The sequence below is a fragment of the Amblyomma americanum genome, chromosome 11 (assembly GCF_052857255.1).
Source record: "Amblyomma americanum isolate KBUSLIRL-KWMA chromosome 11, ASM5285725v1, whole genome shotgun sequence".
Lineage (NCBI taxonomy): Eukaryota > Metazoa > Arthropoda > Arachnida > Ixodida > Ixodidae > Amblyomma > Amblyomma americanum.
The window spans coordinates 26,499,066-26,520,289 of NC_135507.1; the positions used below are offsets into that span (position 1 = coordinate 26,499,066).

The 21,224-nt window shown below is 43.1% G+C and overlaps 1 protein-coding gene across 1 annotated transcript in view; it reads left to right on the forward strand.

Annotated features, from left to right (window-relative positions):
• Positions 1 to 15,620, forward strand: part of LOC144110735 (tyrosine-protein phosphatase 69D-like) — a 626,192-nt gene extending 610,572 nt beyond the window's left edge. The window contains 10 exon segments of the mRNA XM_077643805.1: positions 721 to 875; positions 2,122 to 2,257; positions 3,155 to 3,304; positions 3,423 to 3,516; positions 4,024 to 4,100; positions 5,786 to 5,917; positions 7,461 to 7,586; positions 8,443 to 8,603; positions 10,078 to 10,213; positions 12,201 to 15,620. Coding sequence (XP_077499931.1) covers positions 721 to 875; positions 2,122 to 2,257; positions 3,155 to 3,304; positions 3,423 to 3,516; positions 4,024 to 4,100; positions 5,786 to 5,917; positions 7,461 to 7,586; positions 8,443 to 8,603; positions 10,078 to 10,213; positions 12,201 to 12,284 — 1,251 coding nt within the window. The 3' untranslated portion in view covers positions 12,285 to 15,620.
• Positions 15,621 to 21,224: the final 5,604 nt, after the last annotated feature.

Sequence of the window (21,224 nt, forward strand, 5' to 3'; positions counted from 1 at the left end):
TTATATTGAGCCACTTAGCTGGTTGGCGGCTTGCATTGGAAACAGCTTATTATAATTGCGTATTTCTTTTTGTTTTTTGAACTTTCTGAATGCAAAGTAGGTCGAACTGCCAGACATGTCAAAACCGCGATCGTTGTAGCTTCTTTTCAAGTGCAAAATGTGGTCACACATTGTGTCTGTGTGAATGGTTTGGAGAGTCCAGCATCAGGGTAAAGGGAATAAAAACCTGCTTAAGTCACAGCCTTGTTGGTTCTTGTGACTTAAGTTGCACACAGCACGAAGATCAGATTGAAAACTCCTTCTTTGTGTGAACTTCAAATAATCTGTAGTGATCATATGCTTTTGCATCATCACATTTTTGTGAAACCGTGGTGAACATTGTACCCTTTTAATGATGATTTGATTTTAATTGCGCGAGGGCAGCCTGGACAAACAGCACCATGGGTCTGCAACTTCTTGATTTTTTTTTTTTAGCTGCATCCATTCCCCTGTGAAATGCCTGTGTGGTCCCAAGGGCAAAATAAGTGAAAAGTGTTTCAGCAGACTACTCAGCTTAGTAGTGTGACACATATGTCTGACATCACCATTTTTCCCAAGGATGTGCATGTTATTTAGGTGGAACACATGAACAGCCTCACAGTTGTGTGTGAACTGTCATTTGTGCAAACCCAATGTCTATTTGCCACTCACTTTAAGCGTGTTTTTTTTCACTGGCACCAGGATGGCATCACTGAAGAGCGGGACATCCTGCAGTTCCACTTCACAATGTGGAAAGACTTCCTGGCTCCTGACCAGCCCTCCTGGCTACTTCGGTTCATCAAGCGTGTCAATGAACACTACGTCTCAGACAGAGGCCCACTTCTCGTTCACTGCAGGTATGGCTCTAGCGTCTTCAGCTAATTGGTTTAATTGGGTTTTTTGGGGGGGAAAGGAAATGGCGCAGTATCTGTCTCATATATTGTTGGACACCTGAACCGCGCCATAAGGGAAGGGAGAAGGGAGGGAGTGAAAGAAGAAAGGAAGAAGAGGTGCCGTAGTGGAGGGCTCCGGAATAATTTCGACCGCCTGGGGATCTTTAACGTGCACTGACATAGCACAGCACACGGGCGCCTTAGCGTTTTTCCTCCATAAAAACGCCGCCGCCGCGGTCGGGTTCGAACCCGGGAACTCCGGATCAATAGTCGAGCGCCCTAACCACTGAGTCACTGCGGCGGGGCAACTCTTCAGCTGCAAAAACCACATTTCACCGTCTGGATTTATGGGTCAGTCACAGATGTTCATTCAGGGGTTCTCAGAAAAAGATTAAGCATTTTTGCGTGCCAGATATTTGTGCTGCATGATCATTTGTGTCATGTCCTTCGTTCTTTTTGTGTGTGCTACTGCGCAGTTGAATGCTGTTAATGAAAACTCCCCATTTCTACATTTATCACATTTGAAAACTAAACTTCAGGCTGGTCTTGTAAAACAAAGCAAGAGCACAAGAATGAGAGATAGGAAAAATGAAGTTCTGGCCACTGACCCGACAGTCAGCACTTGCAATGAAACTTTTACAGAGCTTCCTTCATTAATATTCATGTTGTTCGTGACCTTTTCTTCTTCACCTTACCATGTCCCAGATAGCCCATGTAAGCATTGTCTTGCAAGCATACACTCAAGATCACTCTGTGAGGATCAGTTAACTATACCATAAACAACCTGACTTAATCCACTCATTTCACACAGCTGTTGCCAAACATGAGCTATGCCCATATCCTAGTTGAGGAAAAAATGACGCGTTTTATCCTACCAAAGTAGTAGCTAGCTGAGCACATATAAGCCCTAGTTTGTTTTTCTTTTATAGACGGCACAACAGAGAAGCTAAATACCCTGCCGGAAATATCTTGGTCAAAAAAGAGGTGTTGGGACAAAATTCCGAGATAACACTTTAGAGAAAAAAATGAGTACCTTCAAAGAATAATGTGACAGTGAAAGGGATCAGCAGTTACACAGAGTACACCAGTTCTTTTTTCTTGACCTTTGTGCTTCTTTCACCTATTCTATCAGTGCAAAGTTCAGCATTTATCTTAAGACAGTGGTACTACTTGTGCAAGGCAACTGTTAAGCTCTGCTTTTTTGGTGCAGCGCTGGTGTCGGGAGAACAGGAACATTTGTGGCCATCGACTCCCTGCTAGAGGAGTTGGAGAAGACGGAGGAAGTGGACATCTTCAGTTGGGTAGCCGGCCTTCGCAAGCAGAGAAACTTCCTTGTCCAGTCACTGGTATGCAAAGTTCTATCCTAATACGATGTCTAAAACAGTTTGCAGTGTTTGTTAGGCAAGCTAGCTGGTCATTATTGCAGACATCAAGTAAGCGTAATAGTGTTAAATTGGCTCTATTATGTGGTTGAAGCGAAAAGCCTTTGGCCTTAAGACTTTTGACCAAGACTGTACATGCAGCATTTCTCATGCTAATTTGGCAATTTCATATTTCACATTTGCATTTTACAGTTCGAAATCTTTTACTCAAAGCATCTAAAGTATCAGTTTTCTTTTCCCAACATTGAAAGCAGGGCAGAGAGCATACTTGAAGAATGAATGCCGTTTAGTCTGGCTCAAGTTCAAAATGATCGCACTCAAATGAGATCAGGCTGGCATAGCTGATAGAGGACTGACCCCTTGTAAGCAAGCTTTGATTGCATACAAACTATGATGTGCGCAAATGATGCAGATATAAATTGGAAGCAACAAAAATATTGGTGGTGGTTTAGCTTTGGGTAAACCTGGACTGACGGGATAGCTACAGCTGGCCGAATGGAACTTGGTCACGTGAACAACCACGTGACGAACCACGTGATCAACCACGGCGCCACGCCGCCGGCAGCTGCTCCGCACCACGTGGCCACAGGGTGGCGGCACCGCCACGGCGCCGCGCTGAAGATTCGAAATGCTACCCTAATGTAGCTATCGCTACAAAACCCAATGTATTAGAAGATAGCGTATGTATAGATATGTATTGTGCTACAGCAGTGACTTTCGCTATGAATTAAGGTTTGAATATGATTACAGGTCATTCATCTTACAGGTGAACAGGACAGCGCTCATCCTGTTTACTCTTCGTCCTCGTCTTTAGCGCTGTTTATTCATTACATCTTTCTTTGTATTTTTAACCTTTTGCAGAAGCAGTACATTTTTATTTACCGTGCGCTCTTGGAGCATGCACAGTTTGGTGACACGGAGATTGAGATCCAGCACCTTAGGGACCACTACCTTCAGCTGAAGGAGAAGTTGGGAAACTCTGAAAAGTCGGGAATGGTTCTGGAGTTTGAGGTGAAACTTCGGGATGTTCCTTCTATTTTGATTAGTGCAATTTTTTCGCTTTTTTACACTGCTTCATTTGGAATTCAAACATGACGTGTAATCTTCCTATTTTTTTCTTTTCCCTTAGAAACTAGGTGATGTTATTGAAGACCCCAAAACATGCTGTGTGGGGATGATGGACATGAATGTGGCGAAGAACAGATATGATTTTATTGTACCATGTAAGTGTCATACCACATGGTTTTGTCGTTTGTGCATCTCCTGCTTTGGTGCTAAAACTAATATGAGATGTGATTTGAAGTTGCAGCCGGTTGTAATAACATCTGCTGCTGTAAAACATTCATCAGCAGATTCGTGTACCCACAGAGGCCTTTTGCAAATGAAATGATAAAATTTGCTACAAAAAATACTATTTTACTATTTTAATTATTGTCACTAGGTGAAGTAACTGTCGGAGGATTTCCCTCAGGTGGTTCTAGCTAATCGTTACGTTTTTTTTTCTACTTTATAAATACACAATGCACTGTTGACCATTTATAACGTTGTACATTGCATTCCGCTTCCAAATATATATATATATATATATATATATATATATATATATATATATATATATATATATTTAATGGCTATTATAATGTGCACTCTCTTCTCCAACTACTATTGAGTGTTTTGTCATCTTTTTATGGAGCAAGCTGTTGACTGTGCCTTGTCTCTCTGTTTTCCAGATGATTGTAACAGAGTAATTTTGCCTGTGTCACCTTCGCGAGACCATTCATCTTACATTAATGCCTCATTTGTTCAGGTAAGTCAATCCCCCTAATGTGCACCCAGATTCCGTACATCATTCATAAATAAGTACTGAGTACCTATACTCCAGGACAAGTTTTCGTGGCATCACAGCAGAGGCTAGGCAGGAAAGGGAGAGACCAGCCTTTGTCTGTGTGACGGACGGACGTGGGGGTGGGTTTTTTTGGGCTAGGGGTGAAAAGGAGGGGTGAAAAGGAGGAAGTTGCCGAGAGTGTGTAGGTAACTAGAATACATGGATTGCCGTGTGTTATTTGCCTGCAACTGTTAAATAATTTATAACTGAATTACTTCTCACATGCTGTTTTGGTTTCGGTCTTATCGACCGAATGACGACTGTGAGGAAAGTTGAAGTTTTGCTCACATGATCCACTAGAAAAACTGTAATGTAATTGCTGATATATAGTTTTAATTCATTATGACATTTAATCGCGCCTCTTACAAGACCTGGAATGACAAAAAATGACCTTTGAGCAATTATATAGCAGATTTTTTATGCTTCATGTGACCTAAACACCAACTACGCGTCACAGTCATCATTCGGACAATGATACCGAGACAGAAACAGTGCCAAGGAGAACTTCAATTATAAATTATTTAGCAGTAGTGCACAAATACTGCAGGGTGCTCCATGTATACGAATGTCTAACGCATCGTTTCAAAAAATAAAATACGCAAGCAAAAAGTTGGTGACTGTAGTCCTTTACTGCATAGCCTCTGCTGCACTTGCAAAAAAAGTTGTCCCTGAGTATAGTAATTCTATTGTCGGCAGTGGCACACACTAAAAATTTTTAAAATATTGCTATAAACTACGTACACACATCATTCCTTTCCAGTCTGCATGTCGCAGGTCACATTACATGATTTCGGTACCATTACAGCCCAATTTCAGCACTTTGCACAACCATTTCTGTTATCACAGAACCTTTCTAGTTTTTCGTTCTAAAAAAATAGCCTGTGTGTGAATGCAACTTCGTGCAGAACATTTTTTTTCAGCATCTTAAAGGAGTATAGACACCTAACTTTTGGATGCGTGTTTTTTGTTTGTAATGATGCATAAGGCAATATTATACATGGATTACCACATTGTGTTCTTGTAAAATCACTAAATAATTTATAATCACATTTCTTTCTCATGCTGTTTTGGTTTCGGTTTCAACAGCCGAATGAGGACTGTGACGTCAATGTGTGCTTACAGGTCACGTGAGGCATGAAAAAAACTGCAATATAACCGCTGCTTCTACATTCGTTGTCAATCCGGCTCTTGAGGAAGGCTGGCTTCAGCACTGCAGTAAATTAAAACGATGAAGCAGCGATTATATGGACGTTTTTCCATGCCTCACGTGACACAAAAGCACACGCTGACATCACAGCCAGCGTTCGGCTGTTGAAGCCGAAAACAACATGACAGAAAAAATTCGATTATAAATTATTAAGCTGTCGTAGGTGAATATCTTGTGGTGATTCATGCGTAGTAGAGTCTTCTGCATCATTGTAGAGAAAAAAACATGCCACCAAAATTGAGTGTCTGTACTCCTTTAACATTTGATTTTTGTTGGAGGTCGAAGCTGAGCTGCAACTGTAGTAAAGTCATTAGCGGGCATTTTTTCCTTGAACACTACTCAACCGTGCTCTGCTACCTGAACACCGGACTGATTCCTGTGGCTTCTGATGCTCCCACAGGGTTATGACAGATCACTGTCTTTCATCATCACGCAAGACCCCCTGGACTGTTCTGTAGTGGAGTTCTGGCGCATGATCAAGGAACAGTGCATCTCCACTATTGTTATGCTCTCAGAACTCGGCGAGGGGCAGGTGAGTATCTGTCGCTTCGTGCATTTGCATAGCTCAGCTAAGCAGGGGTGGATTTAAAAGGGGGGGAGGTGCTAAACCCCCTCCACAAGTGACCCATAAATCTACCTCCGCAGCCAAGGGCACGAAAGCTTCTTGTGCCCTTGTCTGAAATACGTTTGTTTTCAACAAGTGCTCTAGTGTAGACCTTCAACTGCACCTGTCCAAGGCTTCCAGCTCTTTATTTCAGTTAGATCTTTCCCATGTCTATTTTCTTTGACGAGTTATTTACCCACAAAATAGTTGCCGTTTTTGCCTATTGTGTTTTTCATAGCATGTGCTGGCAGAATGGCAAATGACATGGCCAGAAAAACTTAGTGTGATGCTCATCTTGATAATAACTTATTTACTCGCGTATAACCCGCACCACAATTTGAAAAAATGCGTTTAAAAAGTGGGGGTGCGGGTTATCTGTAATTTTTTTCTTGGATGGGGGGGGGTCGGCCTCGTGGCAATGCACGGCTGCCTCCCCTGTGTAGTCCGCCTTCTCCATCGTCATCAACGCTTGTCAAGCCAATGAGGGGCCAACGAAAGGCACAGCCAAATCCACATTCATAGTTTGTTTGTTCTTCTCCATGCCATTTGTCGCGTTTTCTTCATCCAGCGTTGTAGAGCCTAGTGTCAGCCGTTGTTTCGTGTGCTACACCCCAGTTTGCACTGTTTGCCTGCTTTGTTTTGGCGTCATGATTGCGACTCGGTGGCAGTGTTTCACAGTGAAAGAGAAGCTAAAGATTATAGCCACTGCTGAAGAAATCGGCAACAGACCTGCTGCTCGTACTGTATGCTCAATGCTCATACTGGATTCCTCTCGAGACAGGCACCGACCTCGTTATAATACCTGGCGGCATGATGCCTATGCTACAGCCACTCGATGTGTGCCTGAACAAGCCTTTCAAGGCACACGTGAAACGGCGCTGCATGCCCAGTGGATGGCCGATGACCTTTACACCCTCACACCAACAGGACGCATGCGAAGGTCCAATATTCCATTGCTGTGCCAGTTGATTGGGGATGCGTGGAAAGTGATACCGGCCGACTTGGTGCATAAAAGCCTTAAAAAATGTGCCATCGGTAACAGCTTGGATGGTTTCGAAGACGACTATGTCTTTGAGAGTGGCGATGAAGCCTTGGATGACAGCAGTGAGAGCAGCGACGATTGAGAAACTCATAACCAGTGACGTACGTGGTGGTGGTCGTTCGAATTAATGTTCTGAAAATGAAATGATCACTGAGTGTGCAGCTGTATCTTTCTAGTGCTCATTCTTTTTTTTTCACGTAAACGTGCGGGTTATACTCAACGTTTTTTTTTTTTTTCGCGGAGTACAAAGTTAGGGGTGCGAATTATAAGCAGGGGCAGGTTATACACGAGTAAATATGGTACGTGGTGAGATTAAATCCTGGATGACAGCTTAAAGACTCAGCAGTTGACATTGCTGGAGGTCGTGTTCAGGGTGGTTTTCAGCACGTTTACTCAAAGATTTCTGCCTACCCTTTTTTTTTTGTGCAGACTAAATGCCAACAGTACTGGCCTTCTGAAGGAGAGCTCATGTGTGACTATGTCAAGGTGAAGTTTGTGTCGCAGGACATTGGCAACTACTTCATCAAACGAGAGTTTGATGTCATCAATGTCAAGGTAACTTGGCATCTTTTAATCACCTAGTTGCATGCTGCTTGCTTAAACTATTCCAACATTGGAATGCATCTTCCACCGTAGAAATTGCTAGTTATGTTACATGTTACGTTTATTAACTTGTTTTGTGAAGATTCTTAAATATAACGAACATATCGTTAAATAAATGATCTGTTTATCAGCTATTTATTATCATGACACTTGTCTTAATGCATCCTAATTACTAAGAATACTCAGTAATTCATTTCTAAGAAAACTGGAAGATTTTTTATTTATGCAAAATTTTAATTGACGGGAGCCTGTTTTCGATGAACTTAATGGTGATGAGACCACTGCTTCTGTTCTGATTAGGCAAGTTTGTTTGAACAAGGGTCCATTTTACCAATCAGTTAATGGATTTTTATAAATTTTTATAATAAGTGGCTTTATATTAATTTTTAACATTGTATTAATTATGAAATAAATCTTTCAACTCTTTCATCTCAACAAAGGTATTTGTTTGTGGTAACTGAACTCGAAGTAGGAGTGACGTGTGCACTTTTGCTCCACTAACAGTCTGGAGACAGCAATCGAGCAACGCAGTTCGAGTACCTGGGTTGGGTTGGGCATCAAGTCGTTTCGATGAACTTGATGGGACCACAGCTTCTGTTCTGATTAGTCAAGTTTGTTTAAACAAGGGTCCGTTTTACCAATCGGTTAATGGATATTTATTCATTTTTATAATAATAAGCTTTATAATAGTTTTAGCACTATATTATAATTGTGAAATAAATCTTTCAATGCTCATCTCAACAAAGGAATTTGTTTGTGGCTACTGAATTCGAAACAGGAGTGACCTATGCACATGTTTTGTTCCCAGTCTGGAGACAGCAATCGGGCAACGCAGTTCCAGTACCTGGGTTGGGTTGGGCAGCCAGTCATTGACGCTGACAGCACGGCCAGCATCATTTCGCTCATAGAGTGTGCACAGCAGTGCCAAGCACAGCATCCGACCGGGGGACCTGTCACTGTCCACTGCAGGTGTGTCATCCTAGAAGACTGGCTGTAGTTAGTCTCTTTAACCATGTGCTTTCGCACCTACTGCTGTTGTCACTTTTGCCGCAAGTTAAGTCATTAAACATTATCAATCAAGACTGCGACTAACTGCTAATGCCAGTTTGTGGAAGTTGGCTGATAGGTTTTCAGCAGAGATACCTTATTTACTCACATTATATTAACATAGTTTGTGACGTGTATAATGTTTATAATGTATGAGGCAATTTATTACAACATGTTGTCCGGCTAGTTGGTGTTACTTCGGACATGGTAAAGTTGCATTAAACATTATCAATCAAGACTGGGACTAACTGCTAATGCCAGTTTGTGGAAGTTGGCTGATAAGTTTTCAGCAGAGATACCTTATTTAGTCACATTATATTAACACAGTTTGTGACGTGTATAATGTTTATAATGTATGAGGCAATTTATTACAACATGTTGTCCGACTAGCTGTTGAATTACTTCGGACATGGTAAAGTTGCGCAAGACAGGGTACAGAATGAGGGTACAGGATTGGGCTCACATCAGTGGACAAAAAAGTGTTGCTGGGTCCCTTTAATGTTTGACCAGTATTGTGTTCTGCCAGTGCTCCCCAAAGGAAAACGTTGGAAGTCCTGTTTTTTGTGCGACATTATGTGGTCGTCTACCTCACTCTCAGATCTGCAGAGAATTCTCTCATTTTAGGTAATGTTGCCAAAAAGTAGCATTCAGCAGTACTGACAAAGAGAGCGCAACTTTTAAATAGCATTGTGACGCTCTAACTAGTGCAGAAATTCAGCACACTGGTCTAAGTGAGCTTAGGACAGCGGTCACTGCATGCAGTTCTTTGTAACTAATTATGTAAAGTGGCGGCGCTTATGCAAACAACACAGCTATGCAAATCAGTGCAGTATCATAATCATCCGCAGATGAATGCAATGGTATGCCAGACTGCACAGTAAGAAAGGAAGTAATTGTGCTTTCCACTGCTTTGTCCAGCATGAATGACTTAATCACAGACAGTTAACTAGAAAGCTGGACAAGTTGGATTTAATTTATGATTAACGATAAGCTGCAAACTTCATGAATAGACAAAAAGAAAAAATACAGGTTTTGCATTATTCTGAGAGCTGTTTTTTTTATGAAATGAAGCCTGATAGCTATGGCATTGGGTACAACAGGGAACGGCAAAACAAAAGAAAAGAACACAGGTAACAAATAAAAGGCATGCAAATTGCTGTAGTGTTGGCATATTTTCTTTTGCCATGCCTTGGATCAGAAATTGAATTCGGCGATCTTTTGGCATAATCAACATTTAATGGAGACACTGCCCTTTTGATGAGGTCCTCGGTGAGATGAGGATCAGTGCTAAGAAGCTTTGATGCTCTTGTCTTGGCGATAGCGCAAAAGCAGCATTGCTGATGCTAACCACTGATTGTCCTCCTTTTTTTCATCTTTTTCTTGCTCCATTTCACAGTGGCGGTGGAGATAGGAGCAGTGTGTTTGTGACACTGAGTGTCCTCATTCAGCAGCTGAAGGCTGAAGAACGGGTGGACGTCTTTCAGGCAGCGCGTTACACTCGCTCGCAGAGGCACTGCATGCTGCAGACACCTGTGAGTATTGCCTTTCTGCTGTCCCAATTTGCTATTAGAGCAGCATTTTTATCATCTGTCAATCTTCAGAAGTGCTCCTCGCACTTGAAAGTCGCTTCAGAGTAATACTTCCCACAATCCAAAAAATGGCAGGCCTGCTATGTATGTTTGCGATAGTGCTGAGATGGGCTTAAAGAGACTGACAACTGACGAAAACAGATGATAGATCATAATCATTAGATCATTATATCATTAGATTATAGTGGAATTGGAAAGGCTTTGCTTCATATTATAAGATTAGAGAAGTGTGTATAGAAGAAATGAGGATGTATGGTTTTTATTGAGCATTGAAAATTGTATAAAACAAGCTGAAGCGACTTCCTCAGTGAAGCCTTGCTATTACCGGTGTATCCCGCCATGTGATTACATCTCTACAAAATATTACTGTATGTTGTCGCATGCATGATGCTTTCCTTTTTTTTTCAGAAATGTTCATCATATTTTAGTGTAGTCTACTGTCTTTGTTCACTGTTTGATTAAAAGCAATGCTTCCTTTATACATCACCAATGAAGCGCTTTGAGCGTCTGCTATTAAATGGAATCACAGTGTTTTGCATTTCTTTTCATCCAATGGGTTTTTGGCATAATTTTTTTTACATTAATGGCACCTATTGAACAAATTTTTCATTTTTGGAAACAAAGGAATGCAGTCACTGACCAAGTCAAAGAAGACAGAATTGATGTTACGGAGTTATAACAGGTCCCTTTTCACAGTGGCTGCATTTTTTTGTTTTCATAATACCTGACCAGAAAAAATTTTATTGAACTCTTGACAATATTCCTTTTTTGTATTGGTATCACTCTGTCGAAAATATTTCAACAGAACAGAAAAAAAGCATCTCGCTGTAGAAGAGAGAGAATGGCAATCAAATAAAATGCCGTGTAATCTTGGTCACAGGGAAATCGTTGTCCTGAACATATTTAATTTGAAATCAATGCTTTCAACCTTCTCAATAACACTTGCATGACTGGGTTACCTTTTAACCTGTACTTCACATGCAATTCAAATACATTTTAGTTCCTTTCAAGTTTGAATTTTAATTATTGTATGACACCATTATTTTTGATGCAAAAAATTTGTTTTTCACTGCACGCAGTCTTTCTATTGCACAAAACAGAACTTCTTGCTGCTTTGTTGAATGAAGAACTCTGCAGTTAGGACCCCTCTTTGTTGGCCAAAATTGCAGTGCTTATACCTGACATAACAGCTCACTGCTTGCAGATTTCTTTCTGTAAAATCAAAACAGAATTATGTAGCATTTTGGCTGTCTGTCCTTTATCCTCCTCTTTATAGCTACAGTGAATCCGCAATTTCTGCAAGCTCCTATTCCATTGCTCCTATTGCTTCTATTCTTTGCTCTTACTCCATAACCACTGAGTCATGGTTGCTCAATCATTATGGAATTGAACAATGAAATTATGAGTGCCAGTGCACCTCAAAGAAAGGCAGGTGGTCAAAATTATTCTGGAGCCTTCCACTACAACACCTCTTTCTCTCTTCTTTACATCTTTGGTTACAGGCACGAAAACAGACACAACACAAGGCAGAAAGATGGGACGGAGGCTCTGTCTTTCTGCTTTGTGTTGTGTCTGTTTTTGCGCCTGTAACCAAAGACGTACAGTTACCAACTTGCCCAGCAAGACGGTCTTTTAAGCTCTCTTCTTTATTTGGCTCCCTCCTTCATCCAATCTCTCACTGTTGATGTATCCACTGAGAGCGAGACAGTTCCTGCACCTTTCCTTGCCTTATAACATATTTTCCAATTAGAGCCTTTTAACCATGCTTTATGTTGCCAATCACATGCAATACAACTAGTTTAAGGCTATATTCACTTTGTATGACAAATGAAGTGAATAGTCATAGACGAGTTGAAGTGAGAAGTCATCAGTATGTGACGTACCTTTACTCACGGTTGCCTTCTTTGCCCATGCTTCCTGTGTCACGCAGAACCAGTACGAGTTTCTCTACCGTGGCCTGCTGACGTACATCGAGTCGCACAATCTGTGCAACATGGGTGACACCCAGCTATGAGGGCTGCACATGCTAGGATGTTCCAAGGTCCACCTCCACCACGAGGCACGCACGAGCAACTGCGACTGTGAGCCTCACGTGCACGCGCCCCGGCCCAAGGGCATGCCTTTGCCCCTGCGGCACTGAGTCGAGCTTCCTGCCAGCCGGCCTGGCAGGAAGGTGATGCGAGGAGGCAGGTGGTGTTTTTTAATCCTTTTCTACCACCGCAGCAATGCGAAGAGCAGGCACACTCACGAGTACGCACTCAAGGTGACGTGCGAGACATTTTGTATCACTAGGAAAGAGGAAAATGGACACCGTGTTTTCTTTTTTTTTTACGAAGACGCCCATGAAGCAACATGAGTGGTGTTGGAACTTGGCGCAGGTGTTTGTTTTACCGTGATAAAACAGAGTACAGAGGAGATTCTGCTGCTCAAGGAGGAAGGCAAGCCAATGCGTGTATGGAGAGGAATAGTAGGCTCATCTGCTTTGGCGAAGACAAGGCATAGGATGACATTTCACATCCTTTCTGGGGCAGTGTGCTTTCAGAAAATGTGTTGAAATTCTTTTTGGCTGCTGTGAAGCAAGGAAGAATGCAAGATCTGTGATGAGCAACCAAGTAGTTTCATGCTATCATGACGTGAAGAGTCTAAATGTTTTGAGGTGGACCTCTGAAACAGAGGCGTCGCGAACGAGTGGGTGTTGTGATAACAGTCTATCTGCCGCAAAGCATTGTGCTGAGTCATTGAAGCCTTTCAAGACCCTCCTCTCTGCAGGAAAAGTTTCCTTCTTCCTTGAAAGATTGTTTGTGCGTGCCCCTTCAAGTGCGTGTCTCGCCTCTAATCCAAGGAGGTTGCGAACATCTAGCAGAAGCAGCAGCACCCACGTTGGCGCGCTCACTTTCCTGGAGCGGACCTCCGAACACCTGCAGTGCTGGTCTCACTCGCTTTTACAGTGTCCAAACAGCACACGTGCGGCGTGAGCATCTTCCTCCATCCACAATGTTTCGAGCAAAGTGACAGTGCAGCGTTCACGTGGACCACTTTTTATGCCTCTTTGGCTGTGTGTGCCTCGAACGCTTTGCCCACGGACTCAGCTACAAAGTGTGTGCCGTCTAGGTTTACCCTAGTCTAGGTTATGGGCCTTGGCTGCAAAGCCTGGGCTAGGTTTCTAGGTGACCTAGTTCAGGTTGTGTTGATTCTGCCCAGGTCAGGCCTTAGGTGATGTTGCCGTAAGCATCGTTGTTTGTTTTTGTAGACTATTACATAAGGTCGTACATGACAAGGAAGCGCAGGCACGGTGAACTGTTTTTGCTACAAAAGTTTTGTTACTCCTATATTAGTTTTTTTTTCTACTCTAATCCAGAATCCGTGTGAGCGTGTTTTCTAAAAAGTATGTGTGAACATGTTTTAGCATGAACGGCTGTCTCAACTCGTCATGTCCGCCTACAACGTATGTCATTTTTGTGGCTGTCTCTGCCCCTCGCATTGTACTTTTCTTTTGTGTTCATTATTTTGCCTATGGCTGAAAAGTTGTTGGAACTTTATACTGTCATTTGAGCTGATTTTTGTTTGTTAATGTGACTTTTAAACTAGAGAGCACTGTTTGCCTGAAGAGCAAAGACAAGGTGCTTTCATAAGTTTTCGTTTGTAATTGCAGTCACAACTTTTTCAATCCTTTGGAACTTAAATTTTCATGAAATCCTTACCGATTCTAATTATGTAAAGCTGTATGGAAAACTGATCATTAGTCATTGGCATTGTGATAGGTTCTCTTGATTGCATCGTCTTTTACTGGAGGACACAAAATTATTTCTATTTCAGTAGCATAACGTACGCTGGCTTTCATGTTGTTGAAATTTCATCTTGGATTTCCCGTTAAAAGCATCAGAGCAGTCCAGGGCATCCAGTTTTAATCTGTACTTCCTTTGTAATGAATGCAGTAATGGCACGGCTTGGCTGAAAATGTGTTTAGGTCCGTTGCTGCGACACCTTGTTTGTAACATTTTGTCAGTTTGAAGTGCTAGCTATGTTTCCTGGAAGTTTAGGAGGATACTTGCCAGCGATATTTTGCTGTGCGCACACCTTCCGGACATAAGCATGCTTGCTCTACTGGCAATCAAAACATCCTTACGCCACGGGCCAGCACAGGCAAGCTTTTTAACATGCTGGGCAAAGTTGTACTAGTCACATGCTTTTCCAAGATCAATTGTCACACCTTGCCTCTTGTCGAGGAGCTGTCTTTCTGTCTTCGGACTGTCATCAAGGTTCATGAAGCTTGTACACTTACTGGAAGATGAGCAATGCCATATTTGTTCAGTACTTGAACCAATTATTTTGTACACAGAATGCATTTATGTTCTCTGAGCCAGCAGCCTGAAAGTTTGGTAACGTTTGTTCTCAGTGACATGGCTTCAGCAGCATGGCTTTCAAGATAATGCCTGATGTAGATTGCAAAAATAACGAAGTTATCAGTCCGCCAATGACAAAAGAATAACAAGTTACTGTGATGGAAGGGTCCACTAGAACTGACCAAAGCGGTGACACTTCCATACTTGAAAGTATGCTGCTTCTTGGACTTCAGCCCTTGCAATGCTTCCCACCTCTGCAGTCTTGTTTCGCTGTAGGTAGGCAGCCATTCTCAAATTAAATGCAGAAGAAAATGCGTCATGTTATGAGTGCCAGTGTTCTTTTGCATTATTTTGACCATTCATGATTGACAGTCGTCTTCTGTGGCGATTACTTTTTGTTCTTCTGATGAACGTGCTGTGCCAAGACTTGATTTACCTCAGGGCACTGGATGCCAGCGAGAAATCATCACATGTTCATTGGACATGTACGCTTTGGAAATGCATGACTTCTGCTGCAGTCATGTGTAACATAAACTGAAGAAAACATGGCAAACTTTCAGCATTGCGTGTGCATTTTTGATGCTCCATGTGGAAGACTCATCCATGCTGCTGGCATATGGATGAGCTTAATGAGGTACTTTTTCTATTTTGTTGGATTAGGATGCATATATTCTCTGACAGAAAATTTAATCCGTAGTCAGCTCATTTTACATTTTCTTCGAAACAGCTCCAATTTGCTTTTACTATTTGCTAAACAGCAATGTGTATGAAATTTTCTGAGGCTGACATTGCATGAATGAATGTACAGTGAGGGCTTTTGTGGTGTAGAAAACATCAAACAAGCTCAGGCTGTAGTTTTTCATAAGTCCAATACAAAAACAAAGAATGAACTAGGAGAGCACCCTCCGGACATTTGCGAAGGCTCAAGGTGATTTAGCATATGTTGTGGAATAGTGTATGCCTTGAATAAATTATTCTGCCTGCTCTGATTTTTTTTAGTGAACCTATGACTTGACTGGTGAACGTCGTTATGAGTTATGATGTATTTAATGTACATGTTTAAAAAAAAAGCCAATACCTAAATTTGTTCCGTGAAAGTCATTGCAGTAATCGTGTTGTTGACCATGGCAATTAAAAAAGTGCAAGTTAAATAAGCAGTGTAGGATAAAATGAAGCAAACCGTCAGCTCGATTTTTATGTGTTTTCGTAAGTCTCGGAAAATTTGAGTGTAGGTATTCACAAACCATATGTATCTTTCTTTCTTTAAAGATTACTATTCTCAACAGATTGGTTCAGAGCTTCGTGTTGTGCTTAAAGCACTTCATCTCCTATTAAGTAACTGCCATAATTTTGTATTGCTGGAGGATTATACTATCATTCATTGGTGTCACACAAGGGCATATACAAAATGCACATTCATTACTATTTCTTACACAGAACGAAACACCAGATCAGCCAGCTGCACTGAATATATCGAAAGACCACATGACGGATACTTCGGGTCATAAATGAGTGTTAGTTCCTTCTAAGCTCGATCAGCATGTCACGTTTCCATTTTTATCTCAGCATAGTTCAAGTGACTGCATATTACGATAATATATATGTCTGCATTCAGCTGCAGCTGGTGAGGAACTAAATTATATAGTCAATGAGTTCGGCAGACAGAAAACCTGCACTGCAGAGTGGTAAGCAAATGCTGATTAGTCATTGAGAAACCACAAGCAATCACTCACAGATCAACACCGGCAATCCACCAGCTTTCTACAGGCTGTTCATTGCATGTCTTGAAATCGCTTGCGAAGAAAACTGAAGCCAACGACCATATTTCGCTTGCTTCCGGCTCCGCTGTTCGCTTGTGCGATACGTGGGTCTTGTCTTTGAAGCCACCGCTCAGCGGCATGCACTGCAGAGTCTCTACATTTCCTTTACCTATGCGGCGCCGACTATGAAGGACACGCGTGGATGGGTTTCAGCTGTCAGCCGGAATCCCACCGAACACCACATCCCTGCAGAGGTCACCAATGATACGCAGTAAGTACTCCGGAATAATCTGTGGTGAATTTCTGCTGAATTCGACTAACGATTGCATTTTTACTGCACTACGAAGTACAGTCGGGGACAAAAGTCTGTGGACCACGTGGCCACGTGTTCCTCAAGCAAAGCTGATGCCTCTGCTATTAGCCAGTGGCTGGACCACATTTGCGGAGCTGGTTTGTTTTCATCTCATTATTTTGTTGTTTCATCTCCACAATTGTGGAAGATATGGACATTTGAGGGACACGTAGTCCACAGACTTTTGTCCCCAACTGTACTGTCAGACCACACCGCCGAGCTAGGCTTAACCCCCCAGCACCATAATCCTACCAAGTGCAGGCGTACTGCGCCCATACACGGTGCAAGCATTGATTGCCCCCAACATATGCAAGAGTCCAATATGGATCGATGATATACCGCTAAACGAAAACAATTAATGTTCAGATTCTCACTCAATGCATCCGGAAGGCGAGAGATTATGACCCTCATACATGATTATCAACGACAGACCGCGGTCCGGGTAGAATTTGATCACTGCTACCACAAATTAACATGCACCGCCACGGCACGTCCGTTCCACCGCTCCCTCGGGGACAAATTATTGCGGGACGATAAAAAACGAAAAATAAGTGTCCCTACAAGATCCGTCATGAGACCGGGAGGCGGTCTGGTCATAGACGAACATTCCGCCATCAGCCTCCATAGATCCAAGCAGCCATCGACTACCGCCAATCTCGCGCTGCCTACACTATAGGCGATCATTTGAGTGAAGACCAAAGAAAACGTAGCAGCTATAAGCACTAGGGACTAAACACCCATGCTGAAGCTCTCTGCAACCTGCAAAAGTGAATTTTAAATAGCATCACACATCACCGAACATAAGGAATGCAGGGCCGGTCGTGTCGGAACGAAATTCCTGAATGCGAGGCGAATATCCTCTACCGCAGGGCGATCGCTTCGGTGCGCTACATTATAAAGCAGCATCCTCACGATTCACCAGATAATAAAAAGAAAGGGCCGAAAGTGGGCTCAGAACGCACAAGATATATGGATTAAGATTGTTTCACGGCGGAATGAATCGCTTGCCCGTTAACACACGGGTCGGTCCACGGCCCTTTCCCCGAGCATTTAGCCCCAAATATTCCATCCGAGCACATACTGGTCGCCTTGTACCCATTACAAAACTGGAAGCTACCCGCCGGCACTGGGGATCGAACCCAGCACCTCCCGAATGCGAGGCAGATGCTCTACCACAAGGGCATGCTCTACATGCATAACCCACGCAGGAGATCGACACTGAGGTTTATAGCCGAGTGTCTAAATGATAACCATAATTGTAAGGATAAAAATAATATTGAAAAAAAGTTACCAAAGTATACCAGGTTTGGTTTCATTAAAAAATTTTGGACGGCGGTAAAAACAGACTTGTGGCTGTACCCAAGTGTAGTACTGATTTGAAGCATGGTGGAAGCAGCTAGAAGCATTTCAACACGCAGCCGTTCAGAACGGCTTCCTCTTCCCACTAGGCCACCGCTTCGGTGCGCGAAATTATAGAACTGGGCCCTCGGCTACTGATTCGGGGTACCCGGGTTCGAACCCGACCGCGGCGGCCGCGTTTCGACGGAGGCGAAACGCAAAGGCGGCCCTGTGCTGCGCGATGTCAGTGCCCGTTAATGATCCCAAGGTGGTCGAAATTATTCCGGAGCCCTCGACTACGGCACCTCTTCCTGTCTTCTCTGAGTCCCTCCTTTATCCCTTCCCTATCACCACGGTTCAGGTGCCCGCCGATATGTCCGACGGATGCTGCGCCATTTCCTTTCCCCAACAACAATTTTCAATTTTGTCCGCACAGTTGTCATCAAAAAAAGAAAAGGACACAGGTGGACGTTTCACATTTCGGCATTTGGCGGTGAGAGCGTGCGGAATCCGCCGCTGCGGCCGAAAAACCCAGAGAAAGCGCGATCGGTCCAGGAAAAAATCCTGCTGCAGGAAATAATTCGGCCGCATTTCACCGGACTAAAGGACGCCAAGGCAGTCATAGCCTTGCCAAATGTAGTCGTTTGAACGGTAGGCAAAGAACCCTATATGACGTTAATTAAAACATTGCTCGGTGCAGTAACCTAAAAGAAATTATGTCCTGCACAGACATAATTGGCTATCATGGAAGAAACTTACCCTTTCTCCATGCTGGCAGTGGAACTGGCTGCATATGCAACACGATTTCGACACCACAAGTCACGATTGCGGCTTGCGAATTCAATTTTTTGTAATGATTACGCCGTTCTTATTGACGTGTGCACATATGGCTCAAGCAGGAACGGTTTTAGAAATCCTTCGTCTAGGCAAGCAACTCGACGTGAGGCTACACCGGTCACATCATACGCGCTTAATTTCTCAATACCTGCAACATCTTTCGTTGTGACTATGAGCTCAACTGAATAAAGGCGAAGTGACGCTCTGAAAAATAAAGATTGATTCTCTACTCGTCGAAAATGTGTGAATTTTACCAAAACGGAAAATCCTCTGCCGATCGGCGACTTCTTTTACTGGAGCGTAAACGAAAAGCATTAAACACAGAAAGCGGCAGGCGTCTGCGGCGCCACCTGCTGCCGTATATTCGCTGGGCACAGTTTATAACAAATGCACATATGGCTCAACTAGGAACGGTTTAGGAATCCTTCGTCGAGCGCTTAAAACGGACCGATAGGCTAAAGGGGCATGTCATTAGCGCTTAATTTCTGCTTATCTGCAGCCTCTTTCGTTGCTACTATGAGCTCAATTGAATAAACGCGAAGTGACGAACACTGTTACAAGTACAGTTTGCTTTTATTCTCATCGGAAATGTGTAAAACTTACCGAAGCCACGAATCTTCTGGCCATCGGCGACTCTTTTTCCTTGAGAGTAATGCAAACGCACTACAGATAGAAAATGGCAAGCGACCGCGGTGCCGCCTCTCGTCGTGTATTCACTGCCTGAGTTAATGACGTGTGCACCTGTGGCTCAACTAGGAGCACATTTAGGAATGCTTCGTTGCGTTCAAGAAATGGACGGTAGGCTTAAGGGCCGTGTCATTAGCGCTTAATTTCTACTTACCGGCGGCCTCTTTCGTTCTTACTCTGAGATCAATTGAATAAACACGAAGTGATGAAAGCTGTGACACGTAAAGTTTGCTTTTATTCTCATCGGAAATGGGTGAAATTTACCGAAGCGACGAATCTTCTGGCCATCGGCGACATTTTTCCCTTGAGCGCAATGGAAATGGACGCTATATAGAATACGGCAAACGACTGCGGCGCCACCTTGCGCCGCGTATTCGTTGGCTGAGTTTATGACAAGTGCACATGTGGCTCAACTAGGAACACTTTTAGGAATCATTCGTTGCGCTCAAGAAATGGACGGTAAGCTTAAGGGCCGTGTCATTAGCGCTTAATTTCTACTTACCGGCGGCCTCTTTCGTTCTTACTCTGAGATCAATTGAATAAACGCGAAGTGATGAAAGCTGTGACACGTAAAGTTTGCTTTTATTCTCATCGGAAATGGGTGAAATTTACTGAAGCGACGAATCTTCTGGCCATCGGCGACTTTTTTCCCTTGAGCGCAATGGAAATGCGCGCTATATAGAATACGGCAAACGACTGCGGCGCCACCTTGCGCCGCGTATTCGTTGGCTGAGTTTATGACAAGTGCACATGTGGCTCAACTAGGAACACTTTTAAGAATCATTCGTTGCGCTCAAGAAAAGGACGGTAGGCTTAAGGGCCGTGTCATTAGCGCTTAATTTCTACTTACCGGCGGCCTCTTTCGTTCTTACTCTGAGATCAATTGAATAAACGCGAAGTGATGAAAGCTGTGACACGTAAAGTTTGCTTTTATTCTCATCGGAAATGGGTGAAATTTACCGAAGCGACGAATCTTCTGGCCATCGGCGACTTTTTTCCCTTGAGCGCAATGGAAATGCACGCTATTTAGAATACGGCAAACGACTGCGGCGCCACCTTGCGCCGCGTATTCGTTGGCTGAGTTTATGACAAGTGCACATGTGGCTCAACTAGGAACACTTTTAGGAATCATTCGTTGCGCTCAAGGAATGGACGGTAGGCTTAAGGGCGGTGTCATTAGCGCTTAATTTCTACTTACCGGCGGCCTCTTTCGTTCTTACTCTGAGATCAATTGAATAAACGCGAAGTGATGAAAGTTGTGACACGTAAAGTTTGCTCTTATTCTCATCGGAAATGGGTGAAATTTACCGAAGCGACGAATCTTCTGGCCATCGGCGACTTTTTTCCCTTGAGCGCAATGGAAATGCGCGCTATATAGAATACGGCAAACGACTGCGGCGCCACCTTGCGCCGCGTATTCGTTGGCTGAGTTTATGACAAGTGCACATGTGGCTCAACTAGGAACACTTTTAAGAATCATTCGTTGTGTTCAAGAAATAGACGGTAGGCTTAAGGGCCGTGTCATTAGCGCTTAATTTCTACTTACCGGAGGGCTCATTCGTTCTTACTATGGGATCAACTGAATAAAGGCATAGCGATGAACGTTGTGACACGTAAAGTTTGCTCTTATTCTCATC